Here is a 14918-nt window from a genome sequence, read left to right as displayed (position 1 = left end):
CTCAGTGGAAAGCACGTGGGCTTTGGAGTCAGTGGTCATAGTTTCAAATCCCGGCTCTGCCAACTGTCAGCTGTGTGACTCTGGGCAAGTCACTTAACTTCTCTGGGCCTCAGTTACCTCATCTGTAAAATGGGGATTGACTGTGGGCCCTCTGTGGGACAAACTGATCACTCTGTAGCCTCCCCAGTGCTTAAGAACAGTGCTTTGCACATAATAAGCACTTAATAAATGCCATCATTATTATTATTGCAGTTCTCAAGTGCTTAGTCCAGTGCTCTGCACACATTCATTCATTGAATCATATTTATTGAGTGCTTACTGTGTGCGGAGCACTATACTAAGTGCTTGGGAAGTACAAGTCGGCAACAGATAGAGATGGTCCCTACCCAACAAAGGGCTCCCAGTCTAGAAGACAACAGACCAGGGCAGGAGGCAGGGCGGGGGGCATCGGGCTGCCCCCAACTTGTACTTCCCAAGAGCTTAGTACAGTGCTCTGCACACAGTAAGCGCTCAATAAATATGATTGATTGATTGATTGCCCATCTGGCCACATCCCTCTGCCTCCCATGGCACTGCCCGTGGCCGCAGAGGGGTGGGGGGCATCTTACCTGGCCCTTGCGGTTCTGGTGGCGGCCGGGGTCTGAGAAGGACTGGTCCATGGGGACCGCCAGGTTGCTGCCCGGCATGGTGGAGCCCTGGCTCCGCGGAGGCCGTGGCTGTGCTCAGTGGTAACACTTTCCCTGCCCACAAGCAACTTACAGTCTACAGGGACTACTTTGATAATAATAATAATGATAATGTATTTCTTAAGCACTTACTATGGCCAAGCACTTTCCAAAATACAGGGGTGGACACAAGATCATCAGGTCCAACATTGGGCTTACAGTCTAAGTGGGAGGGAGAACCAGTATTGAATCCCCATTATGCAGACGAGGGAAGTGAGGCCCAGAAAAGTGACTTGTCCAAGATCACACAACAGGCAAGGGGAGGAATCAGGATTCGAACTCCAAGCACTTTCCAAAATAGTGGGGTGGATACAAGATCATCGGGTCCAACATTGGGCTTACAGTCTAAGTGGGAGGGAGAACCAGTATTGAATCCCCATTATGCAGATGAGGGAAGTGAGGCCCAGAAAAGTGACTTGTCCAAGATCACACAACAGGCAAGTGGAGGAATCAGGATTTGAACTCCAAGCACTTTCCAAAATACTGGGGTGGACACAAGATCACCGGGTCCAACATTGGGCTTACAGTCTAAGTGGGAGGGAGAACCAGTATTGAATTCCCATTATGCAGACGAGGGAAGTGAGGCCCAGAAAAGTAAAGTGACTTGTCCAAGATCACACAACAGGCAAGAGGAGGAATCAGGATTCGAACCCCAAGCACTTTCCAAAATAGTGGGGTGGACACAAGATCATCGGGTCCAACATTGGGCTTACAGACTAAGTAGGAGGGAGAACCAGTATTGAATCCCCATTATGCAGACGAGGGAAGTGAGGCCCAGAAAAGTGACTTGTCCAAGATCACACAACAGGCAAGTGGAGGAATCAGGATTCGAACCCAGGTCCTGTGCTCTATCCCCACTGGGCCACGCCATTGCCTCTAGAACAGAAATACTTTAGCCATGCTCATTCTCGCTATTCTTTTCAATAATAATGATAATAATGGCATTTATTAAGCGCTTACTATGTGCAAAGCACTTCTACGTGTTGGGGAGGTTACAAGGTGATCAGGATGTCCCACGGGGGGGCTCACAGTCTTAATCCCCATTTTCCAGACGAGGGAACTGAGGCACAGAGAAGTTAAGTGACTTGCCCAAAGTCACACAGCTGACAACTGGTGGAGCCGGGATTTGAACCCCTGACCTCTGACTCCAAAGCCCGGGCTCTTTCCACTGAGCCACAACTACTTCAGTGCTAAACCTTACACTGGATACTAACATTCAAGTTTACAAAACTAATCTTCCATCACCCTTTCTTGAGGAGATTTAAGAATTCGAAGAGGTATTACAACTCCCTCTTGCAAGTATGAAGTGGTTTATGTATTCTAGAGCTCTCCAACTTTAACAAACAACAGCGAAAGCAAAACTGTTCATGTTAAATTCTTTTCTGGCAGTTAATTTTTAACGCTTTTTTTTTTTTGCTTTTTGATGCCAAAGTCATCTTTATTTTTAAAATATTTTTTAAAGCACATCAGAATGGGAGAGAACTAAACCAGCATTTTTTAATCAGTATCTGATAAATCTCTTTCTTTATTAAATCTCTTTCTTTATCAAACTACTTTCACTTCACTGAGCCCAAGACGAATGATATACCACATTCCCCACTATGTACAAGAGGCTCCGTGGAAACCTCTGCACAAAAAGCAGAATAGAGAAAGCTAATTTCCATTTCCTCCCCCTGGTTTCACAAGTAGCCTAGCCACCCCCATGAATTGATTTCCACCTTTCTTAACACATGTATGTATATTTCTGTCCAATGTATTTCTTTAAACCACTTGATTTATAAATATTTTTTTTCCCCCATTAAAGCATAAGCTCTTTGTGGGCAGGGAACATTTCACGTTGTTATTCTTTACTTCGTGTGGTTAGTCGATCGTGTTTATTGAGTACTTCACTGTGTGCAGAGCACTGTACTAAGCACTTGGGAAAATACAACAATAATCGGACATATTCCTTGCCCACAATGAGCTTAGAGTCTAGAGTGTTGCATTTATTTATTTATTTATTTATTTTACTTGTACATATCTATTCTATTTTATTTTGTTAGTATGTTTGGTTTTGTTCTCTGTCTCCCCCTTTTAGACTGTGAGCCCACTATTGGCTAGGGACTGTCTCTATATGTTGCCAATTTGTACTTCCCAAGCACTTAGTACAGTGCTCTGCACATAGTAAGCGCTCAATAAATACGATTGATGATGATGGTGCACTCAATCACTGCTATTACAACAACTACTACTATAATAATAAAATTATATTACGCCATTAAGCACTTATGTGCCAAGCACTGTGGTAGATACAAGATAATCAGGTTCCCACATGGGGTTCAAAGTCTAAGTAGGAAGGAAGGACAGGCAAGGAATCCCCATTTTACAGATGAGGAAACTGAGGCCCAGGGAAGTAAAGTGACTTGCCCAAGGTCACACAGCTGATGAGTTGAACAGGGATTTGAACCCAGGTCCTCTGACTCCCAGCCCCATGCTTTCTATGGATCATGCTGCTGACTATTATTACTGCAGTAATAGTAACAATAATCATGATAATAATAAGGATAGGGCATTTATTAAGCACTTAGGTACTAGCTGACTACCACTCATTCATTCAATCATATTTATTGAGCACTTACTGTGTGCAGAGCACTGTACTAAGCGCTTGGGAAGTACGAGTCGGCAACATCTAGAGACAGTCCCTACCCAACAACGGGCTTACAGTCTAGAAGGGGAAGACAGACAACAAAACCAAACATTTAGACAGGCGTCAAAATCGTCAGAACAAATAGAATTAAAGCTATATGTGCATCATATAGCTTTATATGTACTATCACTGTATGTACTATCACTATGTACTATGTATTCACTTACTAGTACTATTTACTACATACTAACTTTCTATCTCCCTTGCTCCTCTCCAATCCACCCTGCGTCCTCTGCCCTTTTTGACTCTCCCTGCAGTATCTAAAGAGATTTCTCATCTCCTCTCTAAATCTATCCCCTCCACCTATTCATTCATTCATTCATTTATTCAATCGTATTTATTGAGCGCTCACTGTGTGCAGAGCACTGTCCTAAGTGCTTGGGAAGTACAAGTTGACAACAGTAGGCTCACAGTCTAGAAGTCACCTATGCTTCTGACCTCATCCCTTCATACCTAATTAAAATACATTCCGACCCTTCTCCTTCCTTCCTTAACAGCCATCTTCAACCTTTCACTTTCCAACGGCTAATTTGTCACTGCTTTCAAACACACTTATGCATCCCTTATCCTAAAAAAAAAAAAAAAACCTTCCTTGACCCTACTGCTCCCTGCAGGTATCACCCCATCTTCCCACCATTCCTCTCCAAACTTCTTCAGAGTGTTGTTTACATCTGCTGCTTCTACTTCCCCTCCTCCAATTATCTCCATGATCTCCTCCAATCTGGTTTCCACCCATTTCACTCTATGGAAACAGCTCTCTCTAAAGTAATCAATGACCTTCTTCTCTACAAAACTGATGGCCTCTATTCCATCCTGATCCTCCTAGACTTCTAGGCTGCCTTCACCACTGTAGACCACCCTCTTCTCCTCAAAATGTTATCCAACCTTGGCTTTACTAATGCTGTCCTCTCTTGGTTCTTCCCCGATACTCTCTGACCTTTTCTTCTCAGTCTCTTGCAGGCTCCTCCCCGCTTCCCACCCTCTGTTCTGAGTTCCCTTCTATTCTCCATCTACACCTACTCCCTCGGAGAACCTATTAGCTCCCATGGCTTTGACTACCATCTCTTTGAGAGGGATTCTCAAATCTACATCTCCAGGCCTGACCTCTCTCCTTCCCTACAGTCTCACATTTCCTCCTACTTTCAGGAAATCTCTTCCTGGATATCCCATCAACACCCCAAACTTAATATGCCCAAAACAGAACTCCCTATCTTCCCACCCACACCTGTCCTCCCCTTGTCTTTTCCATTACTGTAGACAATACCACAATCCTCCCTCTCTCACAAGTCCATAACCTTGGCGTTGTCATCGACTCATCTCTCTCATTCGACCCACATATTCAATCTGTCACCAGATCCTGTCGGTTCTATCTATTGCTAAAATCCACCCTTTCCACTCCATCCAAACTGCTACCGTACTGATCCAAGCACTTATCTTACCCCAGGCAAGTAGCAGAGCTGGGATTAGAACCCAGGTCCTGTGACTCCGAAACCCATGTTCTTCCCATTAAGCTTAGCAAATATCTCTATTATTAGCATTATCACTGACTGGGGCAGCATGAAGAGTCTTCTAACCCCAGGTCAGCATGGCTACTGGCTCCCAGAGGGTTTTGGCCATGACTGGGATTCTTGTCTTCTTGTCCCAATCCCACAACAGGGTCGAAGATCTCAATTCAAAAATTGCCAAGTTATGGTCATTATCCATCAATCAATCATATTTATTGAGTGCTTAATTTGTGCAGGGCACTGTGTTAAGCTCTTGGGAGAGTGAGTACAATGTAACAATATAAGAAGACACATTCCTGCTCACAATGAGTTTACAGCCTAGAGAGGGAGTCAGACATTAATATAAAGAAATTAGGGCTATGTACATAATTGCTGGGGAGCTGGGGCAGAGTAAATAATGTGGAAAATCTAGGGACTATTGAAAATCTCTAATCTAGTCTACTTATTTTGGATTTTGAAGGAAAAAATTCATCTTCCAAGATATTCGAATTAGGTTACCCTAACTCATAGTAGTGTTCCGAATGAGATGGCATAACTTCCAGATAGGGATTGTCCCCACCTTAATGAATTAATCTGTTTTTTTTTAAATGTCCCATCCACCGCTTCTCCATTCTCACCATCTTTTTTATGGTATATGTTAAGCAATTCATTCATTCATTCATTCAATCATATTTATTGAGCGCTTACTGTGTGCAGAGCACTGTACTAAGCGCTTGGGAAGTACAAGTTGGCAACATACCCAACAGCGGGCTCACAGTCTAGAAGGGGAAAGCACTGTTTTAAGCGCTGGGGAGGTTACAAGGTGATCAAGTTGTCCCACGTGGGGCTCACAGTCTTAATCCTTATTTTACAGATGAGGTCACTGAGGCGCAGAGAAGTTAAGTGACTTGCCCAAAGTCATACAGCTGACAAGTGGTGGAGCCAGAATTTGAACCCATGACCTCTGACTCCAAAGCCCGTGCTCTTTCCACTGAGCCACGCTGCTTACTCTGTGCCAGGCACAGTACTAAGCGCTAGAGTAGATACAAGATAATTGGGTTGGACACAGTCCCTGTTCCACATAAGGCTCACCGTCTTAATCCTCATTTTATAGGTGAGATAACTGGGGCCTAGAGAAGTTTAGTGGCTTGCCCAAATTCAGACAACAAAGTGGTGAAGCTGGAATTAGAATCCAGGTCTTCTGACTTTCTTCTTTCTTCTTCTTTCTTAATGGCATTTGTTAAGTACTTACTGTGTGCCAAGCACTATACTAAGTGCTTAAAATAACCATAATGAACACAGTCCCTGTCCCAAATGGGGCTCAAATTTGAACCCAGGTCCTCTCACTCCCAAGCCCACCTACTAGGCCATGCTGCTTCTCTAACCCTTGATAAGGATTCACGCTGGGAGAGCAGGAAACTGGTAGAGAGAGATGGAGATGAGGGTGGATGTGATGGTGTTCATTTGGAGAAAATACAAGGAAGTGAAGGTGAAAGAGTGAAAGTGGGACCAGGTAAAGTAAATACTACAGTTACTTCAGCCAGATTGGTTTAGAGGTGGAAACCTTCACTCGTGGGGAAGAGAGAAGAAGGTTAGTCAGATAGAGTGAGCATATTCTCAGATATGGAGCTCAATCTGCATTCACCTATATCATATCATTTCCCATTTTGGGAGAAAGTGCTAAATAATTCCACAGTGCTAAATATCATCTAAGACAACAACTTCTGAAAACACCTGCACTGAATCACAAAGACCATTCTGGACATACTGGAAGTATTTTAATCTGTAATGACACAGAACCTACAAATCTTCAGTTTTTGAAACAACATAGAACTGCAAAAAAATGTGCGTAAAGTCAAAATCAGAGAACTGTAGCAAATGTGCATAAAGTCAAAATCTTTGCATACATTTTCTGGAAGTGTGGCACAGAAATGCACATCCATGATGAACAGATCTTCCTCTACCCTTTGCATTCCCGAGATTAACATTCTTAGCAGAACAAGCTTTTTTTAAAATGTGAAACAACATTATACCTTTATTCCCTTACTTAAAAAAAAATGAAAAAATCAAACATTTAGAACAAATGGGAAGTGCAACTGTGAGGAACCTTTGGGAAATTTATGCTTTTCACAAACAACTCTACTGTATAATAATTGTAGTATTCATTAAGAGCCTACTCTTTACCAAGCACTGTACTAAACTCTGGGGTAGATATAAAATAATCTGGTGCCAGTCACTGTCCCACAATGGGGATCATGAACTGAAACTCAACTAGTGTCAGAGTGTGATGATAATTTAAATGAAGACATTTGAAGCCAATCTATCACTCTGCATATGGGAAATCCCATTCACAGTCAAGATTGTTTTTTTGTAATCCAGAGATCAAAGTCAACACTAAATTTTACTACGAAAGCAGCACCTTGCCCCTCGATACACAAATAGACGATAGACAAACTGAAAAACAAAACCAACGAGTACTGCATATTCTTTGGGCAACTGATAGAATACGGCAGTAACATGGCAATTAATAGTTGTTAATCTGGCAGAATGCCTCAGCCAAGAGTGAAAATCTTCAAAATCAAATGACTCAATATTCTTTATGGCTTTCCACATTTCACTCCCACGGTCTCAGAAGAGCAACATCTATGCTGACTAGTGAGCTAAAGACGGGAAACCACTAGAAGATAAAGAACTTTTAAAGAGTCAAAGCCTAACTGTAGATAATCTGGTATAATTGTTAAAGACTTGTTTCCAGAACATTGTGGTTTATGGCGATCAGGAAAGGAGTAGGGGCTTCTGAAATATTCATTCAATCATTCAATCATATTTGAGTGCTTACTGTGTGCAGAGCATTGTACTAAGCACTTGGGAAGTACAAGTCGGCAACATATAGAGACGGTCCCTACCAACAGTGGGTTCACAGTCTAGAAGAATATGGGGGAGAATGACAGATTGTGAGCCCCACAAAAGCCAGGAACTGTGTCTAATTTTCCCCTGTACACATTTCTCCAGTACATAGCACAATGCTCCACCCAAAATGCTTAATAAATACATCAATACTACTACTATTACGCAGAATCAAAAGCTTTGTTAAGCATTGGAAAGCCGCCAATACAACAACACTCATTCGTTCATTCAATCGTATTTATTGAACACTTGCTGTGTGCAGAGCATTCATTCAATCATATTTATCGAGCGCTTACTGTGTGCAGAGCACTGTACTAAGCTCTTGGGAAGTACAAGTCGGCAACAAATAGAGACGATCCCTACCCAACAACGGGCTCACAGTCTAGAAGTGGCGGTGTGGGGGCAACACAGCAAGGGGAAATCTTTACACGTGTACATCAGTGAGAAAGGGATTATCCTTGACTGAACTACCCAGTTCATTAGCTGCAGTGCCTATTTTTGATGATTACGTGAGGATTTAAGAACCCAATCCTACTACAACCCAGACCACATACTTGGCTCCTCTAATTCCAAGCTACTTACTGTTCCTTGATTTTGTCTATCTCGCTGCTGGCCTGTTACCCAATCCTGTCTCTGGCCTGGAACTCCCTCCCTCTTCATTTTTGACAGGCAGTCACTTTCCCCACCTTTTATTCCAAATTTTTTTACAAGCACACCTCCTCAAGAGGCCTTCCCCAACTAAGCCCACATTTCTTCTCCTCCCTCTCCCTTCTGCATCACCCTTGCATTTGATCTTCCTCTATTCACCCCTCTCTCAACCCCACAGCACTTATGTACATATCCATAATTTATTTATTGATATATCTATGTCCTCCTCTAGACTGTAAGCTCACTGTGATTATGGAACAGGTCTACCAATTCTTTTGGTCTGTACACCCACAAGCACTTAGTACAGTGCTCTGGGCTTCGGAGTCAGAGGTCATGGGTTCAAATCCCGGATCCACCAACTGTCTCCTGCGTGACTGTGGGCAAGTCACTTCACTTCTCTGTGCCTCAGCTCCCTCATCTGTAAAATGGGGATTAAGATTGTGAGCCCCACGTGGGACCACCTTATCACCTTGTAACCTCCCCAGTGCTTAGAACAGTGCTTTGCATATAGTAAGCGCTTAACAAATACCATCATTATTATTATTATTATTATTACACATAGCATAATCACTGAATAAGTACCATCGATTAACTGAACATTGAGTCATCTTGGGATGTCAAAGACATCGAAGATGTCGTTTGCTGTTCATGAGAGTTTCCACTAGAATTAACTGTGCAATCAATCAATCAATCAATTGTATTTATTGAGCACTATGTGCAGAGCACTGTACTAAGCGCTTGGGAAGTACAAATTGGCAACATATAGAGACAGTCCCTACCCAACAGTGGGCTCACAGTCTAAAAGTGCAATTTATCCTTGAAGAAATTAAGATGAGTTATGATTCCAAAATCCATTCACTGCATCACCAAAGAAATAACCAATGGTAGGGTTAATGATTGTAGCAATAAAAGAAGAAATTCAGACTACATCTTCAAAGCACCGAACCCTGGTTAAAGAAAAAGTACAAGTAACATTAAGATTCCTGCCAGGTCTTTAGAAGTTAAATTACATATAATTCACCCCAAGCAGTTCCTGCTATATAAAAGGACTGGGATGTGAGAGTAATCAATGTTGTCAACCACTCAAAAGAACTGTGCTTTCATCCACCCTTTTGCTAAACTCCTGGGATTGAACTGTTGCTGCTTGGCAATGATACAATATGAAAACAGTCCTGCAAGTAAAAATAAATCAGGTTGAAAAAAGTACATCTAATAGCCATAATGAAAATAATGTGAAAAGGACCATTTAAAACCCACATCTCTGACTCCATCCCTTCACAGCTAATAAAATCGATTGCATCCATCCTTCTCCTGTCCATGACCACCGTCTTCAATGGCTCACTTACTGATGACTCCTGACTTTATGCCTTCCTACATACCCACTTCTTTCCATCCTAAAATAAAAACTTTCCCTTGATCCCACGAAACCAACCATCCAACTATCATCCTATCTTCGTTATTGTGGCTTAGTGGAAACAGCACAGGCTTGGGGGTCAAAGGACATGGGTTTAAATCCCAGCTCCACCACTTGTCAGCTGTGTGACTTTGGGCAAGCCACTTAACTTCTCTGTGCCTCAGTTAAGGCATCTGGAAAATGGGGATTAAAACCATGAACCCCCCGTGGGATAACCTGATTACCTGGTATCTACCCCAGTTCTTAGAAAAGTGCACATAGTAAGCATTTAACAAATACCATAATTACTATTATTCCTGTCCGACTTCTCTCATCTAACTCCCTTCTAGACTGTCTACAATCGTGTCTTTATCCACACACTGTATTCGCAGTTGGCTAGAAAAATGTGAACTTCAAATCTGTTATCGCGGTGATCGTATCATTGAAGGTTTCCATTAAATGAAAATCAAAAGCTTGGAAATAAATTTCAGAACAACTGCAATGATCTAATACTAAATCATTTAATTTCCATTACTTCATTTTAACTACATATCAGCTATTCAGACGATTTTCCCAGAGAGAGCCTTTAATTTAAACCGTCCGGGGTTCTTCTGGCACAGAGTGAAACTGAGACTTCTGTTCTCCAGAGAACCTGGAGAATATCGCACGTTTGAGAAACAAGACAAGAAAAATGGTTCATTTCCTTTTTTTAAGGTGGAGTCGCAGCACGGTAACCTTCATCTAACCTTTAACAATTCTGGCGAACTGAAGAGGCATCAGCAACCAAAATGGAAATTGTGCCATTTTACTGGGTGTTCTGAGAGCAGGAGGATTTCAGGAGGAATTATGGCCACGGTTACTGCCATTTCCAGATTCAAGTCACTGCTCCAAAGGAGGAGCACCCCAGTTCTAATTCCACTCAATCTCACTGAGCCTAATGACCCCATCCCTTCCCACTTTGGAAAGTTCCCATCCCACTCCACTGTTCTTCCCATTTCCTATTGATCAGCTGGGGTCTGTGGCGAGGCCTGAATTCAGAAGTGGCTTCTTTCCGATCACAATTCACCATGCATCCCCTGCTCTACTACTATCGCCCCTTCTAACCTCTGATCTCATCTGATTACTTGTTCAAAGACGGTGGCTGTCCCATGCAATACCAGATGGAGACAGGGAGAATGGCAGAATTGCATGATATATCGTGCCAGTCCCGGGAATTGGAGCAGACTGGTGGTAGAGTGGCAGGCTGGAACGGGACGCAAAAGCAGCAGGGTCCATCAATCAGTGCTACTTATTGAGCACTGAGTGTGTGCAGAGCACTGTACTAAGCACTTGGGAGAGTTCAATTCAATGGAGTTGACAGGCAGAATCCCTGCCCATGAGGAGTTTACAGTCTACAGGGACTTTAATCATCCAAGATGGTTTCACGGATCACCTTTTAGATGGCATGCCAGACACAGCTGGTGTTTCACTTTATTGTTTGAAGAAAGTTTCAGGGAAAAAAAAAGAATAAAGCCGTACAAATCAAACCCTTCCTCAAATATTGTAAAAGTGATACATTCGCTCCTTGGGTGCTTTTGGAAAAGCAATGAAAAAGGGTTTGCCACTAATTACTAAATGCAAGTTAAAGAGTGGGACTACAAATATGACAGCCTCTAAAATAAATTATTATCAATATTCCCAAACCTACATCAGACTAACCAGGAAGGGAAAAGCAAATATAAAATTTTCCAACACACATCATATGGCTCCGGTGGTGGCAGTGGACATGAATGTGATTCTTCTTTTCATGAAATGAAGAAAAAAAAAAGAAAAGTAAACAACATGGTGGGAAGATTTGCTTTAAAGTGTCTTGGAAAATGTCTTTGAAGTAAACCAGGAGATCATTGAAAAAAATGAATCATCGTAATATTAAAAGGTTTAAAAAAAGTACAGTCTTTGAGTGCTGTCTCACTTTCTGAACTAATTATTTATCCCTTTTTCCCAACACAGGTCTGGACAAAGTGCCAAAGGATCTTCCTCCTGACACAACTCTGTTGGATTTACAGAACAACAAAATCACCGAAATAAGAGATGGGGACTTTAAGAACCTGAAAGACCTTCATGTAAGTGAATTCCTTTATTCAAATTTAAGATATAGGGGAAGGAGAATATGATTTGGTTCTAGGAGGCAACTCAAAGTAAGTGAACAGGAAGATTATGCCATCAAAAATCGAGCATGTTTTCCCAAAAAGAATTCTTCAAGCAAAGTCTTTCTTCTCCTTTAAGAAAATCTCCTATTCCTCTGTATCTCACCTCTTCATCATGCACTTCATTTCCCTCTTATGTTTGCTTTCTATTCCTTGCTTAGCCAGTTCATGTGGCTTTTCCTATATAAAAAAAATCTAGTCAGCAAAAAAGAAGGCAATTGGGAAGAATTTATATCTTGACAATTAGGGGGAATGAAAATCATCTGTAAATCACCTCAAAGAATATAAAATCTCTTTCCGTTGGGTTTACACTGATCAGGAATTTCAGATAAAACAAACCAGTACTATTTTCTGTTCCCTCCCTTTGCCCTCTTGATTGCTGTCACGGGAAGTTAGGCTTTGAGCAAGAAGTGTTTGATCTTTACTGTGGTTAACAAAGCCTCATTTCAGCTGCAAGGACAGGAGATAGAAGCATAAGAAACGGAGAGAGCGAGAGAAAAAAAACTGAATATACTATTTTCCCTGGCAAATAAAGGCATCCAGAGAATGAGCACTCCAGTATACACAGCAGGGAGCTAACTAGACTGCACATAAAAGAGTGAACTCAACACACCAACACATTTGACAGAACTAAATCTGCAGTAAACATTTCTCCAATTGAGATTCTTCAGACACAACCTTTCCCTCCTCTTCAACTTGAGGTTTTACTGCACAAAGCATACACATTAAATGATTGTAAAGAATGGTTTCACTAATAGCAGTGAATAAGAATAAGCAAATAAGTTTTTGCCTACGCATACACTTCTTCAGATCTGTTAGCATGCATTGGAAGAGGTCCTGTGGTCTAGTGGAAAGAGAATGGGCTTAGGAGTCAAAGGATCTGAGTTCTAATCCTAGTTCTGCCACTTTTCTGCCACGTGACCTTGGGCAAATTGCTTAATTTTGCTATGCCTCAATGACTTAATCTGTAAAATGGGGATTAAAAGTGTGAGCCCCAAGGAGGACATGGATTGGGTCCAATGTGACTATTCTGCATCTATCGCAGTGCCTGGCACATAGTAAGAATAATAATAATAATGATGGCATTTATTAAGCGCTTAATATGTGCAATGCACTGTTCTAAGCACTGGGGAGGTTACAAGGTGATCAGGTTGTCCCACGGGGGGCTCACAGTCTTAATCCCCATTTTACAGATGAGGTAACTGAGGCCCAGAGAAGTTAAGTGACTTGCCCAAAGTCACACAGCTGACAAGTGGCGGAGCTGGGATTTGAACCCATGACCTCTGATTCCAAAGCCCGGGCTCTTTGAGGCACGCTGCTTTCCACTTAAGCGCTCACTTAGTAAGCACTTCACCACCACCATTAAAAAATGGTATTTGCTATGTGTCTATATTAAGAAGTAAACTGGTCACTTCAGGTTTTATGAAACAATCAAATCTGCCCATTTAAAAGATGAACCACTTACCAAAAAAATATGTCAATGCTCTAACCATCAAATCTCAAATTCTTAGCAGAAGAACGCTGGAATTAAGCATGTAGACTTTCAAGAGAAAGACAATAGAAACTGGCTATGTCTTACATTGTTCAAGTGGAGAGCTGTGATTTACGTAAGCTGTTTAGATCACATTTTTGTGCTTAATTTGGAATAAGGTCAAGGGAATCTATTTGTATAGCAGAAACAACAGAAGAGGCAGGTGAACAGGATGGTGGGAAGTGTCTGGGCTGGTGAAGTGGCTCTCCAGATTCCTTGCTTTTCTACTGTCAGGCTTCTGGGATATTGGGAAGCAGCATGGCATAATTAATGGATAGAGCTCTGGCCTGGGAGCCACAAGGTCATGGGTTCTAATCCCGGCTCTGCCACCTGTCTGCTGTGTGACCTTGGGCAAGTCTCTTTACTTCTCTGTGCTTCAGTTACCTCATCTGTGAAATGGAGACTGAGAAAACTGGAGGATTGAGACTGCGGGCCCCAAGTGGGAAAGGGACGGTGTCCAACTCGCTTTACCTGCGACCACCCCAGCGTTTATTACAGTGCCTGGCACATAGAGAGTGCTTAACAAATACCATAATAAGAATATATGATTATTATCGTATATTATCACTACCACTGAGTCAGAGGAAAGCAATAGTAATGCAATGGCAGCTGTCGGGAGCTGGTCCACAGCTCCCCTCCTGTTCTCCCAATTCTACTCCTGCTGTGCCACTTTATTGAGGTACCCATGTCCCTGAAGATTCTGAAACATCACTTATAGTTTATTGCTGCACCGGGCTGACCATGAGTAATTCCAAGGCCAACAGCATGGGTGGAGGCAGGATAATAATAATAATAATAATGATGGCATTTATGAAGTGCTTATTATGTGTGAAACACTGTTCTAAGCACTGGAGAGGTTACAAGGTGATCAGGTTGTCCCAAAGGGGGCTCACAGTCTTAATCCTCATTTGACAGATGAGGTAACTGAGGCACGGAGAAGTGAAGTGACTTGCCCAGAGTCACACAGCTGACAATTGGCGGAGCGGGATTTGAACCCATAGCTTGCTACCCTCTAGGTGTTCTGCCAGTGTCCCACTGGAGCTCAGAGGAAACACGGTCTTGGAAAGGTGCTGGGGAATGGCTAAGCCTGCATCATTGAAGCCACTCTGCAGATGAAAGTTTTGAAGTTGCTAAACAACTTTGTTATCACCGTGTTCTTTTCTTCTTCAAAAACTCATTAGAAACCAGTTAACATTGGGACATTGTGCTTTGAATTCCTTTAACAAAGATTAAATGATAGTTTAGTGACACCCACTGTAACTGTAGTTGACATAAGAATTTCGTATTTTTTTGCCAGAAGATTTGGAATGGATCCCAATTTATAATGTGTAAGCCTAAGAGAAAACACACCCCATGAT

The 14918-nt window shown here is 42.2% G+C and overlaps 1 protein-coding gene across 1 annotated transcript in view; it reads left to right on the top strand.

Annotated features, from left to right (window-relative positions):
- The window catches only part of DCN (decorin), a 43492-nt gene that overhangs the window by 14251 nt on the left and 14323 nt on the right, over window positions 1–14918 (top strand). Inside the window, exon 3 of the mRNA XM_038756852.1 lies at window positions 11833–11945. Coding sequence (XP_038612780.1) covers window positions 11833–11945 — 113 coding nt within the window. The remainder of the gene's footprint in view (window positions 1–11832; window positions 11946–14918) is intronic.

The sequence above is a fragment of the Tachyglossus aculeatus genome, chromosome 14, assembly GCF_015852505.1.
Source record: "Tachyglossus aculeatus isolate mTacAcu1 chromosome 14, mTacAcu1.pri, whole genome shotgun sequence".
Taxonomy (NCBI): domain Eukaryota; kingdom Metazoa; phylum Chordata; class Mammalia; order Monotremata; family Tachyglossidae; genus Tachyglossus; species Tachyglossus aculeatus.
Note: the sequence above shows the minus strand (reverse complement) of the source record. Positions and strands in the feature narration are given on the sequence as shown.